Below are 22,179 nucleotides of genomic sequence, written 5' to 3' on the forward strand. Positions count from 1 at the left end.
CGTGCTTGGCTCTCTCTCTGTGGATCTTATCATAAATAAGTATGTCTGTGTTTCATTGTGTGTTTTTTTTAAAGGAGGATATATATTTAGTTTCTTTTCTGTGAAAATGTGATAAAGGTTTGCAGCATTACCCATGATCACAGTAAGTTCACTGGAATCCTGCTCATCCAGTTTGTTTTGTTGTTGTTTGTTGATTGTAGCTGATGTTAGAAAAGCTTTAGAAAGGAGTTCCACCTCCACTACATGCTACATCAACACGTTCTCACTCCTAACTAGTCATATACACGTAAAATCTCTGTCTTGTTCCTGTTTCTTTCATTTAAGGAATATTTCTAAACTGCAACATATGGTCTCCTTAGCTGAACTGGAAAAAATTGTCCATGCATTTGTGTCATCGCGTTTAGATTATTATAATTCCCTGTTTACCAGCTTGGATAAATCATCACTTTCTCGCCTCCAAGCTATACAAAACGCAGCAGCCAGACTACTAACTTGCTCTAGCAAGCGAGCTCACATCACTCCTATTTTATGTTCTTTACATTGGCTCCCAATAGATTTTAGAATTCGTTTTAAAATTATTGTTTTAACGTACAGCGCACTAAATGGCCAAGCCCCAGATTATTTATCCAAGCTTCTCACAAAATACACTACTGCTCGCCGTCTCCGCTCACAGACTAAGAGTTTGTTTGTTTCTCCCAGAACACGTCTGAAGACGAAAGGGGTCTGTGGCACCAATGCTGTGGAAAAGTCTACCTCTACAACTACGTTTGGTTGACTCTGTGGAATCTTTTAAAAAGCAGTTAAAAACTTTACTGTTCAAACAAGCTTTCTGTTGACCAATGCTTTTTACATTTTTATATTTTTAATTTACATTTAAACTCTATATTGTGTATATTGTGCAGCTGATTGACTGAGCAATGTCATGACGTGTGTGTACTGATGGAAAATATAAAGAGGAACACGGAAACATTCATCATCTCTGACACAGTAGAAATATCTGTTTGACCGGCAGTTCAACAGCTTATTAGTAAGTTTGTTTCTCATTATTATTTGTAAATATGTATACAAATGGTTGGTTTTTTGTACTGTTTTTATCAATAAATCTCAGCAACAAAGGACAAACACCCATGTGTGTTGATTTCTCCCTAAGATGGCAAACTGAAACACTCCAAGTTGGTGACTTTTGGAGATTTATTTCCCTGGATGATTGAGAATGCATCAAGATGAAACACAAAAGGAAGTTCACAGCTTTTAGCAGCTCCCCCACCCCCTCATCCACACACCCCCACTCCCCTCCCTCCTGAATTCCTTTTTAACTACCTAATATACATATGAATGACTAGCCAATTTAGCTTCCACTTGGCTGAAGCTAAAGCTTAGCTAAAAGCCTACCAGCCATTTGGCTGGTGGCGGGTTTTATAGGTAGAAAGGTAGAAGCCTGGGACTCCTAGTGTTAAATCTCTTTTTGTAGCTTAATTTTTCCTACCTGCTGCTTAATCTATAGGCATCAGAGATGTACCGGCCTTCTCTTGAGCAGGTTTCATTTTTCCCTGGTTTTACTACCACACTGTTCACTAAACGCAGCAAACCTTCACCATCTTATCCAGAAGGGTCACCTCTTCACCCTCACATGGAAGAAGTAATCTGATTGGCATGGTGGTTTGTTTGAAGCAGGTCCCTTGTGTAGCGCTTGAACCCAGTCATGATGTTTCATCCATTTCATAGGCTGGTTTGCTGCAATAATGGCAAATAATTAGCAACTCTATAAATAGAAGGTAGTTCTGCAAAATCACTCAGTAGGATGTTTGTTCTAATTTGCTATGAGCTCAGAGCGCATCGAAAATGAAACTAATAGGCTATAAAGAGTGATATGAACATATAGAACTTACCGGAATGAAAATGTCTGGAGCACCAACAGATATTTGGAGATGGAAGAGAACTGCACGTCAGCTCGTCTCACAGCTGCTATCCAGGCTGGACGCCTTCGTTTGCTAACATCGATACACGAGCTGCTTCCAGGTTGGGAAAGAATGAAAAGATAAACCATTTTCAACCTTATTCTCTTGCCGGTCGTGCGATCGAACATTGCAGCCGACCACACAGCAAATACGAACCGTGGCTGTTGTGTGTGCTCCCTTTTCACTTGCGCTAGACCCCCAAAATGGCGGATCGGGCCAAAATCCTTTCCACGCCCACCCCCGTGACATCACGCTCCAAAGCCCTATTGGGACCCACACCCAGTTTCACACCTTGGCTCAGGCGATTAGAGGATCATCAGGGGGTCCTTTTGTCCCTCCGTGGGGGGAAACTCCCACTAGGTTTATATCTGGGATTCTCCACCATTTGACCTTAGAACTGAAGAAGCTTCTCGGATGAGAGGTGAAACGTCTTCAAGCAACTTAAAGAAGTCCAGACGCTTTTCTTTGCAAGCTCCTTTGAATAAAACCCCACAGGTGAGGAAAATAAAATCCATGACCCAGAAACGAACTGACATAAGGAAGTAAAACTTAAAGTGTGGGATTTTGTACTGTGTGTGCATGAATATTACTGAACAAAATTTTTAAACATGATAAGAATAACAATTATTTACTTGACTGAAATGTATTATGACCCAAATTTAAGGGGATTAGTGAAAAGGTGAGCCACTTTCTGAACTTGTGTTCCTTTTCCCCCAGTTTTTTTTATTGCCATTGTTAAAACTTTACTCCACTTCAGGAGATGCACATAAAGCTTTTGAGCTGTAAACATTTAGATTAGCTGGTTAGTGGAAATGTTTTGGATTTTTTTTTTGTTTCACTGTAAATAGCAACAAGTATTTAAATCTCTTTTTGTAGCTTAATTTTTCCTACCTGCTGCTTAATCTATAGGCATCAGAGATGTACCGGCCTTCTCTTGAACCACTTGGTGAGCAAGTGAATCTGTGTTGGTGTGATGAGCATCATATTTCTTTAAAAAAAAGAAGAAGAAAAAAAAAGAAAGCTGAAAGCTCAAACAGGCTTATTAGAGTGAGGTAAGTGAAACAGAGCCAGCAGTGCTTGGGTTTCTTTATTCATTGTACTTCCACCGTGCACGTACCTGATTTAACTCGATATCTTGCACGAAAAAGATGCAGCTTTTGTAGTTTTGCCTCTGTACTAACCGAAACAATCAAGAAGTGATTGACATGCAGGCATTCAGCTTTACTTTGTGAGGTTTACTAATTACACACATGCTTTCTTTTTTCCAGAAGGTCAAAAGTAATTTGAGAATGAGCTCATACACAATTTCCTGGCCAGGTGACACATGTTCTCTTACTGTTTCCTGACATGAAGCAGACGTAATATGTGACTTAAAGAGTTTGGGGGGAGACCATTATGCTGAAAAACCAAAATAAACCTATCAGGTTGATACCAGAGGCTTTTGGAGTGGCCAATTCAACAATCTGGAACATTCTTAAAAGAGAGACTCTGGCCAGCTGAAGAACAAAAAGCTTTGAAAGATCACAGATTCAAACTTCTATTCTATAAAATTTTTAGTTAATATTATTACTAATATTTTTGACATTTCAAAAGGGTATGACAAATCCAACACTAAAATCAGTTATTAAGATTGTTTCTTTTAGGTCTTTTATAAATGTTGTTCAAGACGGTTTGACATCAGGGTGGAAAATTTATTCTACAATGAGTTTTTTCTTCCCCCCCCACATCAGTGCAGTTACCTTTTTGGTATTTGGAAACCTGGTTAATTATTGTTCAATCCTCTTCTGACTGTATTCTACAAACCAAGTGGAAATAACTTTGGGACGTCTCATGTTTCACTCTGACGTCTTCCCAGAAGCTTTCTGTAATTTCAGACAGCCGTCCTTTAACCTCTGTGCATCTAAAAGTGTATCCAGTGTATTTTTATTTTAAATATTTGTGATTTTTTTTTCTGTATGAGTTTCGCACAGCACCCAGCACTTGAAGATTAAGCTAAATAGACTTTGCTTCCATGCGATGATATAAATTCCTGTGTGTAAAACGCAAAAAACCAATGTCATTAACTCAGGCTTTTTTGGGAAAGTGGCTAATCACGGTGTCAATGCTCGGTCACACCTAGAAAATGTTCATTATCAAACACGGCCTTTGGCAGCTTCACGATAGACTGATAAGGTAATGTAATAAGAGGTCTGGCAGAGTATAACTGAATATAAATCAGACTTTTTTTCTATTCTCACTAGTAAATCAGCAGCCACCCAATGAGCTGATACAGAATAAACACATTAAAATTCAGGACAGCAAGTACTTCAACTGCAGTTAATGGATAAACATCAGCACCATCTTATCTACAAATCTGCCAAAGCAGTTCACTATAAGGATATTATCATCAGGTGTTTCTCTGGTGATACTGACCAGGCTGTAGCACTCAGTTGTATTTTATTTATAGATTACCTTTAGCCAAAAGGCTTCATACCTCGAACCACATGCTGCTGCACTCTATGGAAAAGCTGTCACGAGATGTGAAACGGTTCAAAAGATGAAAACAAACACTGTATTCTTTAATTGTGACTTGCAGGATCTCAGGTTTGAAAGATGCCACAGCGCCAGGCATACATTTGTTAAATGAGGTGAGACAGAATACATGACAGATTTTCTGTTTAGCCGGTGCTCATTACAGAGTAAATGCCCATCATCTCTCAGTGTGTGTTGAAGATTATGAAGACATCAGGCTGCTGATAAAAGCATTTTATTCCCATTAAATGGCCATTTGAATCACAATGTTTGGCACTACTTATAACAAACTGATAGCAAAGCTATTACCATTAACTAACCAACCTGCTAAATGGAGCAAAGCCTGCAAGCTAGCTGACGCAGGCGAGGCGTTATACTTACATAACACACTTTACTTTATAGATCCTAAATTTAAATCTGTGGGCAACTCCTTTAAAAAAGAAAAAAAAGAAAGAAAAAAAAAGTCAAAAATCCTATTTCATTCTAGTCATACATTTTTTGTGTGACCTCTGAAAAACCTGCCCAAATAAATACCTGGCAGCATTTGAAAATGGCCGCCGAGTTTACGAGATTTGATTGCAGAAGAACTTTGGTCAAACAGTTCTCAAGACAAACGGTCACGGCTGCTGTACCCTCTACAAAGTGCCTTGTGTAAATAAGTTAGGGAAATCACACTTTACAATTGGGTTTACTTACAAGGAAATTATTACTTTTAGCACATAAACACAGTTTGCTGATAAGATTAAGGGTGCTGAAAAGATTGCGCAAAAAGCAGACTTTAAAGAGCTGGTGGGAATTGTACAAAATGAAATGGCTGGCAGTGGAAGACGCAGGGATACTGACAGTTACACCCTCGTGCAATAAAGAGAATGCATGCTAATGCTACCACGTCAATATCGACCAAAAACTCTGGGAAATGTTTCCAGCATCTTGATGAATTTGAGCCATGAAGAGTTAAGGTAGGTGTGACAAAAGTGAGGAGGGCAACAGGGAGTCCAAGCTAATAATTTAAAACCACAATCATTCAGTTTCTATTTCTACAGGAGGCAACGTGTTTGCAGTTGAGCTACTAGCCTTGTAGAGGAAGTTTGAAGCTTAAATAGCAGACATGCCCTCACTGACAGCACTCGCATGCTTTAGCTCCTTGCATGTTAGTCATATGACCACTCAGCCAGTAGCAATAATGGTCTCAGACTGTCCTGCTCTTCCACTCATCATCTCCATTTGATAACAGTCATTCAGTTAAACACGTATGGCTGTAATTTCACCTTTAAATGGTACCTGAACTGTAGATTGCTTTGTGAATATAACTGCAAAAAAGGCTCTTCGTGTTCACCACTGCCTTTATGTTAACACGTATAAGTGTCCCATTGCTTTCCAATAACAGTGGAAGTTTGCTTTTATATTTGATCCAGTTTTTATAGCTCCTTCACATAGTCTTTTATTTCAGTTACCATATAATCCCCTGTCTTTATTTTCTGCCTGTAAAACTGTCTGCTGTTTTCCAGCACTACTGTAAAAGATGTATTGTGCAGTGTAATATATGAGATGCTCAAAGGTCCAATCTGAGAGATAATTAAATTTGAGTGTTTTATTGGCACGTCAGGTTAGAGGACTCCGTGGGCTCATAAAATCGCTGAAAACATTCAGTCAGGATTCAAAATTATGGATACCAGTTTGGAAAGCTGACATCAGGGGGATGAGCTTTGTGTGTGTGTGTGTGTGTGTCAGCAGTTCTCTAATTTGCTTTTAAAGTGTGTTCTTAAAGTGTCAGCGTACAACCCTCAGCTGCTGCAATCATGTACGTCACCGTGTCTGAGACAGTCTGCATGCTTACATGCATACATATGGAGTGTAAAGTAATAAACATCCTTCTGTGTCGGCATGTGATGTGTTGTCAGTGGACTTTGTCCCTAATGAGGATGTTCATATGAGCTCTAAGTTTAGGAGATTAGAGCATAAAGCGAGATAAAGTGCAGTTGTCGCCTAACCTCCATGACTTTACGCAGATTAAAGACGTAACCTGTCTTCTCCACTTACAACTTGTTATCTAATGCAAAAGCATAGGTGAACGCTCTATTAAAGGTTAAAGGTCAAAATGCAGAATTTGAACTCAAATTTCACAAAATACATGGTGGATAAGAGCTGGAGCCTATCACAACTGTCATAGGGAAAAAGGCGAAGTATACCCTGGAGAAATCACAAGTCTATCAGAGGGTTACCCAGCGAGACATTATGGTTTATGTTCACAGCTACAGGCAATTTAGAACCACTGTGGACTGTGGAGTGACCACGCAGGCATGGGGAGAACATTTAATAGGCCCCATCCATTGGCTTGGTTCAAGCCTAGCACCTTCCTACTGTGTTAACCACTGTACCACCTTTGGTTATTTGTGTATTTTGGCTATAGAGCACCTTTCTTTAGCTGTGCAAGTGGACCACTGCGAGTGAGGCTGCATGTTTTGGAATTGAGTAGCAGAACAGAAGAGAGCAGAGAGATTTCCTTTTGTTTGGTTGAATTCTTGTGGGTTACTTCTTTAACTTCCCATAATATGCTGTCTCAGTGTGACACTCTTAAACCAGATTTTATAGGAAGATTTCACAAATCCTAAAATTCCCAAACCACTACAATAAGTATGTAATAATATATCAGTTTATTAAAAGGTACAAAGAAAAAGCATTTTACTTATTTTTATAAAAAAAAAAAAATCCAGATAATTATATTATTATTTTTTATCTAGAATTAGAAAAAGACATGTTTGCTTGAATGTTACATTTCCCTTTGGTTTACATTTCAAGTGTCTAAGTGATATTTTTGGACAAATCTATCTAATACAGCAGAGCAGCACATTCTGGTATTTGCTGTCAGTGAAACGTTATCAGTGCAACAAATAAAAGGAACTTTTAACTAAACACACTCAAATAATTTAATGGGTTATTGTGGTCTCTGGGTTATCTGTGGTACTACATTTCTTGTGATCTTCAATATTGAAACCTGCTCTCTTTTCTAATACCTCGAACAGAAAATAAATACTATGAAACGAATGGTTTGCAGAGACACTCTTCACCTTGGCAGACTGCACAAGTGGGTTTTGTGTGTCTGGTACACCGTGTCTTCATTAGGAATTCCTTAAGAAATCAAGTATAAACTAGGTCTTACAGCAACCTGTCAGCAACAATCATAAACTCTCATAAGATCTCAGAGAGACCGTTCACTTGCCAGACTGTGCATTAAAAACTTATCTTCTCTTCATAAAGAGACAACAATAATAAAATACCCCACCCTGCTAAAAGGCCGACATTCTGCAGCAGAAATGTCAGCCAGGGTTTCTTGTTGCTGATATGGATCATGGTGGGCAGCTACAATGAAAAAGGATGGAGATGATAATTAAACAACAGTCATCAGATTGTGCTACTTCTGTGAAAGAGTCAGATTTGTAACAAGTAACACTCACCATATCAGCGAGTCCCACGTATAGAAAGAGCCCTGCAGTAATGGCACCTATCCACTGCTGGGTAGCGAGGTCAGTGGCTACAGACAGAGCGACGTACATGCCGATGAACGAGGTCAGGGTGCTGGCGATGTTTAGAGCTAAGGCCTTGCGGACAGACAGGCCACAGTTGAGCAAAATGGCAAAGTCACCTGGGGAGGAAAATAAGGTGATTTAATGCATGAATACTGAAAAAAAGATTAGGTTAGGCACTGTTTTTGTGTTTTTCAAGATAATTACCGAGCTCATGCGGTAACTCATGGCAGAGTACAGCCAGTGACGTGGCCAGACCAGACTTCCAGGACAGGGCGAAAGCTGCACCTAGCGCTAAGCCGTCTGCAAAGTTGTGGATCGCGTCACCGATCGTAATCATATAAGGCAGCAGTCGCTGCTCTGTGAATGCAGGAGGAGGCAAAGTTATAGTAACCAGTTCTCTCTGTTTGATGATGATGAACTTTTTGTGTTACATGTAACTTTACTCACCTCTGGTGCGCTCCTTTGGCTCTGGAAGCGGTTTCTCATTGTCCTCACAGCTAACCTAGTACGAATGCATTATGCAAAGTGTAACTAATGATGATTTCGTTTAATTTGATTTTTATTGATAATTGATTTTTTTCTCATGCTATACTCAAGATTCCTCCACAATGATGTGAGAGACTAATAAAGTCATATAGAAAATGATAACCTCAAGTTATTGCTGCTAAAGGTGGTCTTACAAGCTACTGAGTCATAGTATTATGGGGTACAAGTGTGCTAAGTAGGGTACACTTAGTCAAATACTAAGTACAGGGAGTGCAGAATTATTAGGCAAGTTGTATTTTTGAGGAATAATGTTATTATTGAACAACAACCATGTTCTCAATGAACCTAAAAAACTCATTAATATCAAAGCTGAATGTTTTTGGACGTAGTTTTTAGTTTGTTTTTAGTTTTAGCTATTTTAGGGGGATATCTGTGTGTGCAGGTGACTATTACTGTGCATAATTATTAGGCATGTTACGAACTTGTATGTCCGTGTGTTTGTTTGTGCAGGTGCTGTGTTTTTGTCTATGTTAATTCAGCTCTGCCAGGGCCCTGTTCCGATTGGTGCGTGGACTTACTGCCCCGGCGTGATTGGATCCAGCTGGAGGACCCGCCCAATGAAAGGAGGCTGGAGTGCTACAGCGGGAGAGGTCCTCGCATTTCTCCTCATCACCCAGCAGTAGTCCTGTGGTAGCCGCTGGCTGCAGTATACGTGCGAAAATTGTGGAAGTGGAGTGGGTAGGGGTGAGCTGCCGTTTATTTTGATCACCCGTTTTCTCCTGTTTTTGAGTTGGTTAAGGAGGTCAGACTCTGTCTTTATTTTTGACTTTATTTTGGTGAGGTCAGGGGTGCGGGATTTGTGTAGGTTTGTTCTGTTTATTGTTTTGGCCTTGGCTCACCCTGAAGTGTTGACACTCCCGTTTTGGTTCTCTTTATTCACCTTGTAAATAAATCTCTTCACATCTAATGGATTGTTGCGTGTGACTGCTTGGGTCTTGGGGGGGGAAGCGAGTGCCTCGCTCATGTTATGGCCTGGCCCTAGACGGGTCGTAACAGGCAACTTAACAAAAAACAAATATATACCCATTTCAATTATTTATTTTTACCAGTGAAACCAATATAACATCTCCACATTCACAAATATACGTTTCTGACATTCAAAAACAAAACAAAAACAAATCAGCGACCAATATAGCCACCTTTCTTTGCAAGGACACTCAAAAGCCTGCCATCCATGGATTCTGTCAGTGTTTTGATCTGTTCACCATCAACATTGCGTGCAGCAGCAACCACAGCCTCCCAGACACTGTTCAGAGAGGTGTACTGTTTTCCCTCCTTGTAAATCTCACATTTGATGATGGACCACAGGTTCTCAATGGGGTTCAGATCAGGTGAACAAGGGGGCCATGTCATTAGTTTTTCCTCTTTTATACCCTTTCTTGCCAGCCACGCTGTGGAGTACTTGGACGCGTGTGATGGAGCATTGTCCTGCATGAAATCATGTTTTTCTTGAAGGATGCAGACTTCTTCCTGTACCACTGCTTGAAGAAGGTGTCTTCCAGAAACTGGCAGTAGGACTGGGAGTTGAGCTTGACTCCATCCTCAACCCGAAAAGGCCCCACAAGCTCATCTTTGATGATACCAGCCCAAACCAGTACTCCACCTCCACCTTGCTGGCATCTGAGTCGGACTGGAGCTCTCTGCCCTTTACCAATCCAGCCACGGGCCCATCCATCTGGCCCATCAAGACTCACTCTCATGTCATCAGTCCATAAAACCTTAGAAAAACCAGTCTTGAGATATTTCTTGGCCCAGTCTTGACGTTTCAGCTTGTGTGTCTTGTTCAGTGGTGGTCGTCTTTCAGCCTTTCTTACCTTGGCCATGTCTCTGAGTATTGCACACCTTGTGCTTTTGGGCACTCCAGTGATGTTGCAGCTCTGAAATATGGCCAAACTGGTGGCAAGTGGCATCTTGGCAGCTGCACGCTTGACTTTTCTCAGTTCATGGGCAGTTATTTTGCGCCTTGGTTTTTCCACACGCTTCTTGCGACCCTGTTGACTATTTTGAATGACACGCTTGATTGTTCGATGATCACGCTTCAGAAGCTTTGCAATTTTGAGACTGCTGCATCCCTCTGCAAGATATCTCACTATTTTTGACTTTTCTGAGCCTGTCAAGTCCTTCTTTTGACCCATTTTGCCAAAGGAAAGGACGTTGCCTAATAATTATGCACACCTGATATAGGGTGTTGATGTCATTAGACCACACCCCTTCTCATTACAGAGATGCACATCACCTAATATGCTTAATTGGTAGAAGGCTTTCGAGCCTATACAGCTTGGAGTAAGACAACATGCATGAAGAGGATGATGTGGACAAAATACTCATTTGCCTAATAATTCTGCACTCCCTGTATATCCCACTTAGTCAAAAAGTGTGGACTTATGACTGCACAGTCTCATGAAAACTTTCACATGACCACATATCTCTTACCAGGTCTTCTTTGGATATGGACTGTGACTTTGTGTCTTTTTGTTTCTGTTCCTGTTGATACATCTCTAAAACTCTCCCATGGTCACAGTGGTGAGGCTCAGATTCTTCCTGAAAGGAGAGAAAGGCAAAACTGTTCAGAAATTTAGCCTACAGGCTGAGACAGAAGGAAAGAACTTGAGACAAAGAAGGACAAATAGTTTAAAAAGTATTTTTTGAACTTTTTAAATGTCAGTACATGTGTCTGTCACAATATTTATAACCAACTTTGGTTGTAAATGGATGACAAGGTTAACATTACACATTACACAATGTGTTCTGTATGAGGAGTTTTCTTGTTTTCTTCTTACCCCATGGTGATGTTTATGGTCGTTATGCTTATCACCATATGTGATCAGAGAGAAGGAAACTTCCATCAGGTAAAAGCAGTAGATCCCTGCAATCAGTACCAGCATCTTGTATACGTAGTCCGGAGTTTCCTCCTCATGACTGTGACTTGAATGTTCGCTGCTGCCACCGTTGTCTGAGTGCACGTGCAAACCCAGAAACTACATAAAGAATGCGGGAGAAAGACAAAATGAGTATATCATTAATGTTAATATATGAAAAGACTAATCAGTTTTTACATAGTATCACTGTGCTAGCAAATCACCCATTACAATCTTAATAAATGCCTTATGATTCCAATCTAAAAGCTTTAAAATCCCTCACTGTTGGCATCAGGTGCAATAGGGCATCTCCAGTCAGTGAACCGACTGCCAGGCTGATGCAAAACTGGATGCACATCTGGAAAACACTAGTACAGGCGGCACACAGCAACACCACAATGCCAAACATGGATATCACTGTTATCAGGAAATTGGCGATGGTTGCATAGAGGTATCCTACATGAGAAAGAGACAAATGATAGCATGTATATTAATTGGGATTCTGCTCACTGAAAAGTGGATGCATCTTGAAGCCTTAACTCTTTTAATGTCATCAGTACCATCTTAGTTTTTTCGAGCACAGAAGTGACCCTAATTAAAAGGGTGGAATACTAAGTTAACAGTTAATGGTAGCAAACTTAGTTAGCGATCTTCAGCTAAAGATTGTATGAATGCATTCATACCCACTAAGCACTGCTAATGATTGCTAAATAACTAAATAAAATGCTAGAAAACAGAAATGTCTACTTGAAATGCTCCAAAAGGCAAGCATTTTTCAGCCCTCGAGATTTCCACTTTATATCTCCCACCATTCGTTCTGAAAAAGTGAAAATCCCTACAAGATGTGCATTTTCTTTGACATCTACCAGCCTTTATGTTGTAACTGAAAATCAGCAATTGGAAATAGGTGCTTCAGGGACAATCCAGAATTCGAATTTGTGAATCAAGTCTGTTTGTGTGCAGGAAACAACTAGCAGTGACATCAAATGAAAACAGGAAAAAAAGTGCCTGGAATGTCCATTAGAGACCAGTTGTTAGCTATAAGTAATGCACAAACAGATCTTATTTCCCAGCCTTTGAGACATGCCAAACTGTCAACTGGTAGAACTATTTGTTACTTGAGTCCACAACGACACTTACTCTCAGCCTTGGAGAGCCCATCAGGTTTTTCTGGATCTGTAATATCTGCACAGGCTCCGCTCAGGATCTGCTGGACAAGCGCAGGGCTGAGCTGAACCACGCCAGGCCGACCCAGACCAGAGGAGGCAGAGCTATTCTCTGCCAGACCGTAGATCTGGACCAGTTCTTCAGCTGAGAAACAACGCTGGGAAAAACAAACCACAGACATCCATTATATAACTTACACCTCGCTGGTATTTAAATGATGAAATGTGTGAACCAATTGGCATTTTCTTGTGTTTCTAGGTTGGTACCTGTTCCCAAGTGTTATTACTTTCACGTCCCTCAACACTGTCACTGCTTCTCTTCCTCCATCTCTGGACATTGTCATCATGGTCGGCGTGTTCATCTGCTGTGTGCTCATGTCCATGGTCTTCCTCCGAGCTAGGTCCGATATTCAGGCTCTTCATGAGAGCCTTTAGGTCTACAGTCACACACAAAGCAACTGAACAAAATGGCCTCAGGATTCACATAATTATCTGTTAGCAAGGCATAATAGGCTAATAGGACTACATTTTCCCTATGTTACTACAAAGGAGTGACCACAACAATCGTTGATTTTTAAATAAAGCAGTTCCTGTAAAGTGCCCTGCAGAGTTAGTGTTTTACAGGCTGTGGGTATTTGAGTGATTGCACATATATTAATGCTCATATGTTTTTTTGTGTCTATGCACATTTACCCAGGATAGTGAAATTTTCTGAGCCGAGCTGCTCCATGATGTAGTTCACGAAGAAGCTCTCATCAGGCAGGGACTGATCAGCGAAGCAGTGACCTTGCAGGGCATGATACAGCACATATCCCAAAACCGCACCCACTTCCTGTTTCTGGTCTCCTGATGATGCGTCAACCTGTGCCATGATGCCACTAGCGCTTATACAGTTCTATAACATGGTAATAAGAAAAGAAAAGGGGCTGAGTGTTTTAGAACGGCGACACATTTAAACACAGTTGATATTTCGAACACTTTTGAGCAATGGTCAGTTAGTACATAATGCACGTGGGACGCCTGAATTGTCAAAGCATGGACTCTACATGGAGTGGAGTTATTGTTTTTCTAGGTCTTCTTTAGATTCTTAAAGCCATTGCAGATCATTTTCAAACCGCACTAGCTTTCCTTACTTTTTGGTCCTTATGAATCAACATGTGAATACTGAGACTGGACAAAGGGTTTTAATGACTGTGCTCCACACAAGTGAAACACAACACAAAAAGCTTGTAAAATTAGATAATCTAATCCCCTTTAATCCCTTGTAGTGGACATTGAACAGTGTGAATGCATGTCCTTTCTTTAAACTAATATTTAACAATTTTATTGTTGTTAGATTTATTCTCTTTGTTTTTTAAGTATTCCATAAATTCCTTGTTAAATGACCCCTCAGTGGCCTTTACTGTTTAGATAAAGGTGTTGTAATTTGGGAGGGTGCATTATCATGCTTAAAGAGGCCATCGGGGAAATAATGTTGCCATAAAAGGGAGTACGTGGTGTGCAACAATGTCCACAGATAGGTTGTATATGAAAATTAAAGTCCACATAAATTCCAGAATCTAAGGTTTCCCAGCAAAGCACTCCCCAGTCCTTCAGCTAACATACTCTTTTATTGCTATCACCATCTCTTACACATTCAAGGGATTTTAATAGGGCCATTCATATGAAGCAATACAATATGTGGTTCATCAGACCAGGCTATCCGATCTGATGATCCTATGCTCATTGCACAGTTGTGTAAGATGTATGCATACACTCATCATGTTATGGTAGTTTTGGACTTTTAACCCTTTCTTTGAAGTTTTATTTTCCCAGGATGGAAAGATTTTAAGACATATATCCCAGCATCACTGGGATGGCGCTGATCAAGAAAAAGGTCCTGCTCCAAAATCCACACCTTCAAGTTTGACCAGAATGTGCAGCTGCCCACATGGACAAGCCAATTTAAATGAAGCCTGCCAGTTCTGTAAAGATTAGTGGTCAAACATCCAGCCTGAATTATGCCAGAAACCTTTTGATTGCTACAAAAATATCTGCAGATGCAACCTGATAAGGGATATTTAACCAAATATGAGATGGGGTGTATGTATGTGGATATAAGGCTGTAAATTAGCACGATGATGATGCCCGTGATGACTGTATAAACAGCCAGCCAGATTTGAATTTCACCTGTCTGTCGTTTAAATAATACGGCTGGCTGGTGTAAATCCTGGAAATATACTTAACACTCAACTCTCCCTGATTCATTATTGTTTTCCTGAAATGGTGCACCATTATTATGGACTGTTGATTTTTTAGTGTTGTATTAACTTTCCTCAACTTAATCTGTTAAATATTAATATGTAAGAATTTTACACGGAGGAACTCTGTCATATGAGGACATTGTTGTGTAAAAACTGTCTGTTTGTGAAAAACTATCTGTACTAGATAAAATTACAAACCCAAAAAATTTGATACACAAAATAAAATAAAAAACAAATAATAATAATAATGAAACTGCTAGAACATGCTGTCAACACTGGACATACAAACTCTAAAATACAAGAAGAAGCACAGCTAAATGTTTGGAAATCTGACAAAACTTTTGTCTTAAGGAAGTAAATCGGAAAAAACAAAAGCAACTTTTCACTGAACGTTACAGTCCAACATCATGTCCAGCTTTTGTGAACTATCCATCCATCCATTCGCTTCCGCTTATCCTTTTCAGGGTCGCGGGGGGCGCTGGAGCCTATCCCAGCTGTCATAGGGCGAAAGGCGGGGTACACCCTGGACAGGTCGCCAGTCTGTCGCAGGGCTAACACACAGGGACAGACAACCATTCACACTCACATTCACACCTAGTGACAATTTGGATTAATCAATTAACCTATCCCCACAAGCTGCATGTCTTTGGACGGTGGGAGGAAGCCGGAGTACCCGGAGAGAACCCACACAAACACAGGGAGAACATGCAAACTCCACACAGAAAGACCCCGGCCTGATGGTGGAATTGAACTCAGGACCTTCTTGCTGTGCGGCAACAGTGCTAACCACCGTGCCACCGTGCTGCCCAACTTTTGTGAACTATTCTATTCTAATAAATAAATTACATAATCAAGCCAGTAAAATGAAACGGATACAAAGAGCACTTTTAATCATGATCAGGTGTTATGGTGATGTGGCTAAATACAGGGCAAAACCCAGCCCGTCTGACCAGCTGTGATATAAATCTGTATGTAAGCTTCCATTGTCAGCAATCAAATAAAACACACCCTGCAAGAGTTTATTTATTTGTTATTATTAGTTATTTATTAGTTATTTAATCTGTGAACATCTATATGCTCACTTTTTTCTCATGTTATACTGCATAAAGGAAATGTACAACTGATTGTAATGGGGAAGCGATCTCCCTGCATGTGTCTCTTTAATTTCCCAGCTGGTTTACTCGCGACTCCTTTAGTTGAAGTTTGCTGGTGAATTAAAAGCTACAATATTTTTGGAAAAAAAAGTTTTTGGAAACTCGAAGGCTAATATTTTACATTCTTCTTATCTTGTCACTATCCAGTTTATAATGAATATGATCAAAAGAGAGCAATAAATACTATTTACTGAAGATTGAGTATAGGCTTGTGCTTACCTCACTTTCTGTGGGGTCGTAGTGGCTGCGAAGCTCTTGAATGACACCTTCTAATCCATGGACGTCTATGTGTTCATGGTCATGGTTTGCCTCACTCTTGTGTTCATGGGGATCATTATGTGTGAATTTGTGCAGGAATTTTTCAGTCTCTTCTCCCCATGTTCCTGTTTTTATCGCTGTGCAGACCAGGCCAGGAGAAGAAAGGTAAAGGACGGAGCCGGAGGCGAGAGCCGTGAACTGAGATACAGTGACAGCCACATTTACACTGTTTCTTCTAGTTTCTTCCTCATATTGGACGTCGGGATTGCCTATGAGCTGATGAACGGCATCTGCAAGATCACACTTTGTGTCCAGAGAGCAAAAAGAGGGGATAAAAAGATTAAACAGTCATTTCAATCTCATGAAATTTACCTATAGAAGGTACAAGTGTTCTAATCAGCCCAATACAGGAACTCAATGCATTTAGGCATGTAGAAAGTCAAGTCAAGATGACCTACTGAAATACAACCTGATCACCAGAAGAGAAGAAAAGTGATTTAAGTGACTTTACATGTTGCATGGTTGTTTTGGAGTATTTCAGAAACTGTTTGAAAAAGAGGAAATATCCAGTAAGCAGGGTAAAAACACTGTGTTGATGCCAGAAGTCAGAGGAGAATGACCAGACTCCTTGGAACTGACAGGAACGCAGCAGTAACTCAAATAACTACTTGTTACAACCAAAGTATGCAGAAGCGCGTTTCTAAATGCACAGCATGTTGACTAAAGCAGCAGAGGACTACACTTGGAGCCACACTTCCTGATAGGAGACTGGAAAAACTGTGCTTTGTTTGACTACCCTTGAATTTGAAATGAACAACATGAAAGCATCGATCCATCCTACTTCTACCAATGGCTGAAAGTGTGGCTGGTGATTTAATATTATAGGAGATTTTTAGGCCCCTATTACTATCTGAGCATTGTTTAAACCCCACATCCTACGTGAGTATTGTTCCATCCCTTTACAACCACAGTGTATCCATCTTCTAACCACACATGATGACACACCATCGACAAAGCTCAAATAATCTCAAAGTGGTTTCTTTTACATGACAGTGAGTCCGCTGTACTCAAACGACCACCACAGTCACCAGAACTCAGTCCAGCAGATTTGTTGGATATGCAGACGACAAATCTGCAGCAACTGTGTGATGCTGTCAATATGAACCAATCTCCCGGAGGAACGTTTCCAGCACCTTGTTAAATCTGTGCCATGATGAACTAAAACAGCTCCGGAGTCAAAAAGGGGTCCAATCTGGTACTGGCATGGTGTATCTAATAAAGTGTATGTGAACATAAACGATGCTACTGCAAAGAGGTCATGAATTGATTGCTTTATTGGTGCATTTATACAGGATTATCCAGAATTATCAGAAACCTATAATCTAATCTAATCCATATCTCATGAATATCAGCAGTTTTATTGTCTTTTATTAGAGATGATGTAAGCAACAAGATCGGTGCATATCATAAAATACTGATATCCACCAATCTTGACCTAAAAGTTGGGTCACGAATGACTGATTAGATGGTAAAGAATCATACGACTATATTTTACAGCAGATTGGTACAAAGCAAAAATCCAACTATGTGTTGTTGTTGACTAAATTTTATTTTGAGTGAACTGGCCCTTTAAACTCTTACAGAATCAATACATTGCTGTGATTATAATAATAACTCCTAAGAGAACCTACAGTATCATGAAAAGTGTTTCTCCTTACGCAGTGCTGTAAAAAAGTATCTGCCCACTTCTACCCCTAATGGCAGACATGTTGAACAAAGAAATCACTTAAATAGAACCTGTCTGATAAAGTAAAGTAGGCTAGAAGATCTAAAAAAGCAGCACATCATGCCATTATCTAAGGCAACTGCTGAGAAACAAAGCCATTGACATCTATCAGTCTGGAAACGATTACAAAGACATTTCTAAAGTGAAACACGTTGAGAGCCACTATCCACAAATGGAGAAAACTTGGAACAATGGTGAATCTTTCCAGGAGTGATCGGCCTAGCAAAATTACTCCAAAAGCACATCGACGACCAATTCAGGAAGTCACAAAAGAACGCAGAACAACATCTAAAGAACTGCAGATCTCAGTTAAGCTCAGAGTTTATGATTCAGCAATAAGGAAAAGACTGAGAAAAATGGCACCCATGGGAGAGCTCAAGAAGAAAACCACACTGTAAAAAAAAAAATCCTAATATAAAAGTATTTTACTGTGTATTTTATAGTTTTGTACTGTTCTTCTAGAATATCATTAAATTTACATCAATAGACTGTGATTTCACATTTCAAATGTAAATTAACGTTAAATCACTGTAATGTAATAAAACCTAATTTTCTTGTTTTTTAAATGTATCTGTCAGTACATATGCATATTTAGATTGTTAAAATACATTCACAAATGTATCATGATTTCACAAATATTTGTCCGTTATTTGAAAGATTGAACTGTTAAATTCAAATGTAATGCTATGGAAAAATATATAAAATGAGTCTTATAAACTTTTTTTTTTACATCAAATAATTATTATTATTGTTGCTACTTAGGGCGATCGTGGCTCAAGAGTTGGGAGTTCGCCTTGTAATCAGAAGGTTGCCGGTTCGAGCCCCGGCTCGGACACTCTCGGTCGTTGTGTCCTTGGGCAAGACACTTCACCTACTGGTGATGGCCAGAGGAGAATTGTAAAGCGCTTTGAGGGTCTCAAAAAGCACGATATAAATGAAATCCATTATTATTTAAACCAACTGTTAACTGTATATTTCTGTACATTTAAGTAATATTTTCCATATTGCCGCATGCATTGACCTTGTTTATAGGTAATTTCATTGTTTAATCACATTAAATTGTTCCTAATTTAATGTTTAAAAGCACTTGAAAAAGGCAAAATCCCATGTAAAATTAGGGCAACAAATTGTATTTTCATTACTGGAAATAACCATATTTTTATGAGCAAGTTATTTTCTGTTATTTTACGGTATTATTTTGGCGCCCCAGCTGCCGGATTATTACTGTTTTTTTAAGATGTTTTTTCTAACAGTGCAGTGCCGAGCAAAGAACACAAAGACTCGTCTCACATTTGCCAAATTAAAAACAGCAACAACATCTTGATGATCCCCAAGACTTTTGAGAAAATCTTCTATGGACTGATAAGAAAAAATGTGAACTTTTTGAAAGGTTTGAGTCCCTGCTACATGTGGTGTAAAACTAACACGGCATTTCCTAAAATGCTTCTCTCCGGGTGGGGTCAAACATGGTGGATTCATGAATTCTGCTCTCTACTAGAGAGGGCTGAAGCTCAAGAGCACTTGGGTTATGCAGCAGGACAATGATTAGAGTCAAACCAGCATGTCCACCTCTGAATGGTTAAAAAAAAGACAAAGTGGAGGTTTTGGATTGGGCTAGTCAAAGTCTGAAAATCTTATTGAGACGCTTCGGCATAACCTTAAACAGGTTATGATGCCTGAAAACCCTCCAGTGTTGCCGAATTAAAGGAATTCTGCAAATAAGAGTGGCCCAAAATTCCTCCACAGAGATGTGAAAGACTCAATTCCAGTTAATACAACACTTGACTGCAGTTCTTGCTGTCAAGGGTGCGGCACAACCAGTTAGGCTGAGGTTTTCACACAAGACCAGGTCGGTTTGGATAGCTTAAAAAAAAAAATTATCATTCAAAAAATGAATTTTGCATCAACTTGGGTTTTCTTTGCTTAATGATAAAATTGGTTAGATTATGCAAAACATCTAAATTTGACAAATATTCAAAAAGCTAAGAAATCAGAAGCGGACAAATAAGTTTTCACAGCACTGCATATAAACTCCTAGACAGCGGAATAATCGAAACTTTTTTTTTTATTGTGGGTCAATATTGAACCTCTTTCACATTTTGTCTCTTATAATCCACAGTGCAAGCCGATGTCACTACTGCTAAGTTCTTACAATGAAATTGACAGTTTAACAGTTTCTCATCTCTTTTATTTCATGCATCATTCACTGGTGGCTGCCACAGCTGTCTGATAGCAAACATTTATCAGGCATGCACTGTACATTCCTGCTGTTGTCAGCTGACACCTAAGAAGTCCAAGGACTTCTCTCTCACTCACTGATAAAGGGGTTTTGTCTAAGTTGCCTGCAAATGCTTTGAGTAACAGCAACACTTATAAAATAAGCATGGATTAGTGCTAACACACTGAACCTGAAACCGAAGAGTAATTGTTTCAGCCAGCCTGTTTTTTTTTTCTTGCTTAATTTTTGGTGCCCCTTAAGAGAGCTTTTAGCCAAAGCTGGATAAAAATCACCAGCACTGTAATAACTTATTTTTAAACCAGCTTTTATGAGCTGAAGATTCCTTTACTGAAAAAAAACTGAGGTTTTATCTTTATCAGATGGTCAGATAGGGATGTGAACACAGCACCCTTAAAAGGCTCATTCTCAGGCAGGAGAAACACCTGCCGCTAAAGGCCCTGATCGGTGTTTAGGCTCCTGTTGACTGAAGGAAGAAGCCTATTGACACAAGGCAAAATGCTGTCCAACACTTTTTTCTTGATATAACCCTGATTAAAGCTCATTTCAATTACGTTGTCATTAAACTTTTCCATTAGAGTAGCCAGACTTCCACCAGAGACTCTTTATTTAATAACTTACTGCAAAAGAGAAAAAAAATCTTTATGAGACGAAGAAGAGGAAAGAGAAGAAAAAGGTCTGAACTTTTAGGTTCAATTAATAATATTTCTTTCTTTTTTGCTTCGTCTTTTTTTTCTGTGCATCCACGGCAAATATTATGCAATAAAGTTACACTTAAGACATTTTTCCTTTCAAAAGCAGCTCAAAGATTCCCATTGATAAGTCCACTTTATTAAACAAGCCTGGGATTAAATAGAAAAAATACAAATAGACGCCTAAATCCCATCATGAAACTACCAAATGCTCGGAACAACTGGCCGGCCAAGGTGGAAAAATGGTGCCATTTTAAAGCTGAAGGGATTTAAGGATTTTCTGTTTATTGCGCTTTGCTGCACTTTGATTAAAAAAGTACTTACAGCATTATTTGAAAGCACCCTTACTTTACTTTTAGTTAACTTTTGCACACTTTTACAGGAGTAAATAAGCAGTTTGGAACATGAAAGTAAACTTAGATGATTGTTCAGCAGATAAGTACTTAAATCTAAATCTAAAAGAAGTAATGTTAAAATTTAAAAATGTAACATTATTTTTATTATTAGCAAATTGATTACAATTTAAAGCAGACCTATCCCGATCTATCACTTGCGTAATAGCTTTTGGACCTCGACCTTTTTCCTCCGCACCCGACTCAGGGCTCTCCAGCTCGGTTGCAGCTTTAGCCTAATAAAACTCACCTTTTCACACGGCACTTCGCCGCAGTGCACACGGTGCTCCAGTGTATTAAAGAGGGAGTGAAGGGATTCCCCGGTCAGATACTGCTGTCCTGGAGACACGATGCTCACCACAGCCTCGTAAGCTTCCTCCACAGCGGGGGAACCCGAGACAAAACTGAGCAAACCCCACCCGGAGAGAAGCAGCAGAAGAAACGGCGAAGAGGAAATCATCTTAAAACTGTCTTTGAAGAAAAAAAAGATTTGCAAAGACCAAAAGTGTAAAAAAAAGTGCAGAAATAGTGTGACAGAGGCTCCTACAGTCTCAAGGTATTTCTGCAGACACATTGAGCCATAGAGCTCAGCTCACGGCTGTTATCAGTTTTAAACCACTGCAGTCTCACTGGACCTCGGCTGTGATTGGCTGAGACATGCCTCGTGCTGCCCTACACCTGTCTATTATAACCACTGTTACCTGTACAGGTCAGAAAAGGCACCCCACAGGCCTCCCAGGCATCGCCACACCACCAGCAAAACACCAAACAGCGGTTTCACTCATATTAGTGAACCCAAAGTTATATTGGGCATCGCACATCACACAAAGGAGCTGATAGGCTCAACCAACA

At 39.7% G+C, this 22,179-nt stretch overlaps 1 protein-coding gene across 1 annotated transcript; it reads right to left on the reverse strand.

Annotated features, from left to right (window-relative positions):
- Positions 1-524: 524 nt before the first annotated feature.
- slc39a4 (solute carrier family 39 member 4) lies at positions 525-21,916 on the reverse strand. Its single transcript, XM_085395683.1, has 13 exons — positions 21,578-21,916; positions 16,183-16,524; positions 13,260-13,461; positions 12,834-13,003; positions 12,541-12,724; positions 11,684-11,856; positions 11,323-11,520; positions 10,976-11,083; positions 8,444-8,498; positions 8,201-8,353; positions 7,925-8,112; positions 1,890-7,829; positions 525-1,734 (listed from the first exon to the last, which is right to left on the reverse strand). Exons 1-12 carry the CDS (start codon positions 21,899-21,901, stop codon positions 7,701-7,703), a joined length of 2,226 nt encoding a protein of 741 aa, XP_085251809.1. The 5' UTR covers positions 21,902-21,916; the 3' UTR covers positions 525-1,734; positions 1,890-7,700.
- Positions 21,917-22,179: the final 263 nt, after the last annotated feature.

Source organism: Rhamphochromis longiceps, linkage group LG22 (assembly GCF_057381845.1).
Source record: "Rhamphochromis longiceps isolate RC_006_pf linkage group LG22, R_longiceps_female_GT1.1, whole genome shotgun sequence".
In the NCBI taxonomy this organism is placed as follows: domain Eukaryota; kingdom Metazoa; phylum Chordata; class Actinopteri; order Cichliformes; family Cichlidae; genus Rhamphochromis; species Rhamphochromis longiceps.

Coding starts and splice junctions, on each gene's coding strand:
- slc39a4 (XM_085395683.1), bottom strand. CDS start 21,901: ATGTGTCTGCAGAAATACCTTGAGACTGTAGGAGCCTCTGTCACACTA. Junction 11,084..11,322: donor ACCATAAACATCACCATGGG/GTAAGAAGAAAA, acceptor CTCTCCTTTCAG/GAAGAATCTGAGCCTCACCA. Junction 8,354..8,443: donor GCCAAAGGAGCGCACCAGAG/GTGAGTAAAGTT, acceptor CTGCATTCACAG/AGCAGCGACTGCTGCCTTAT.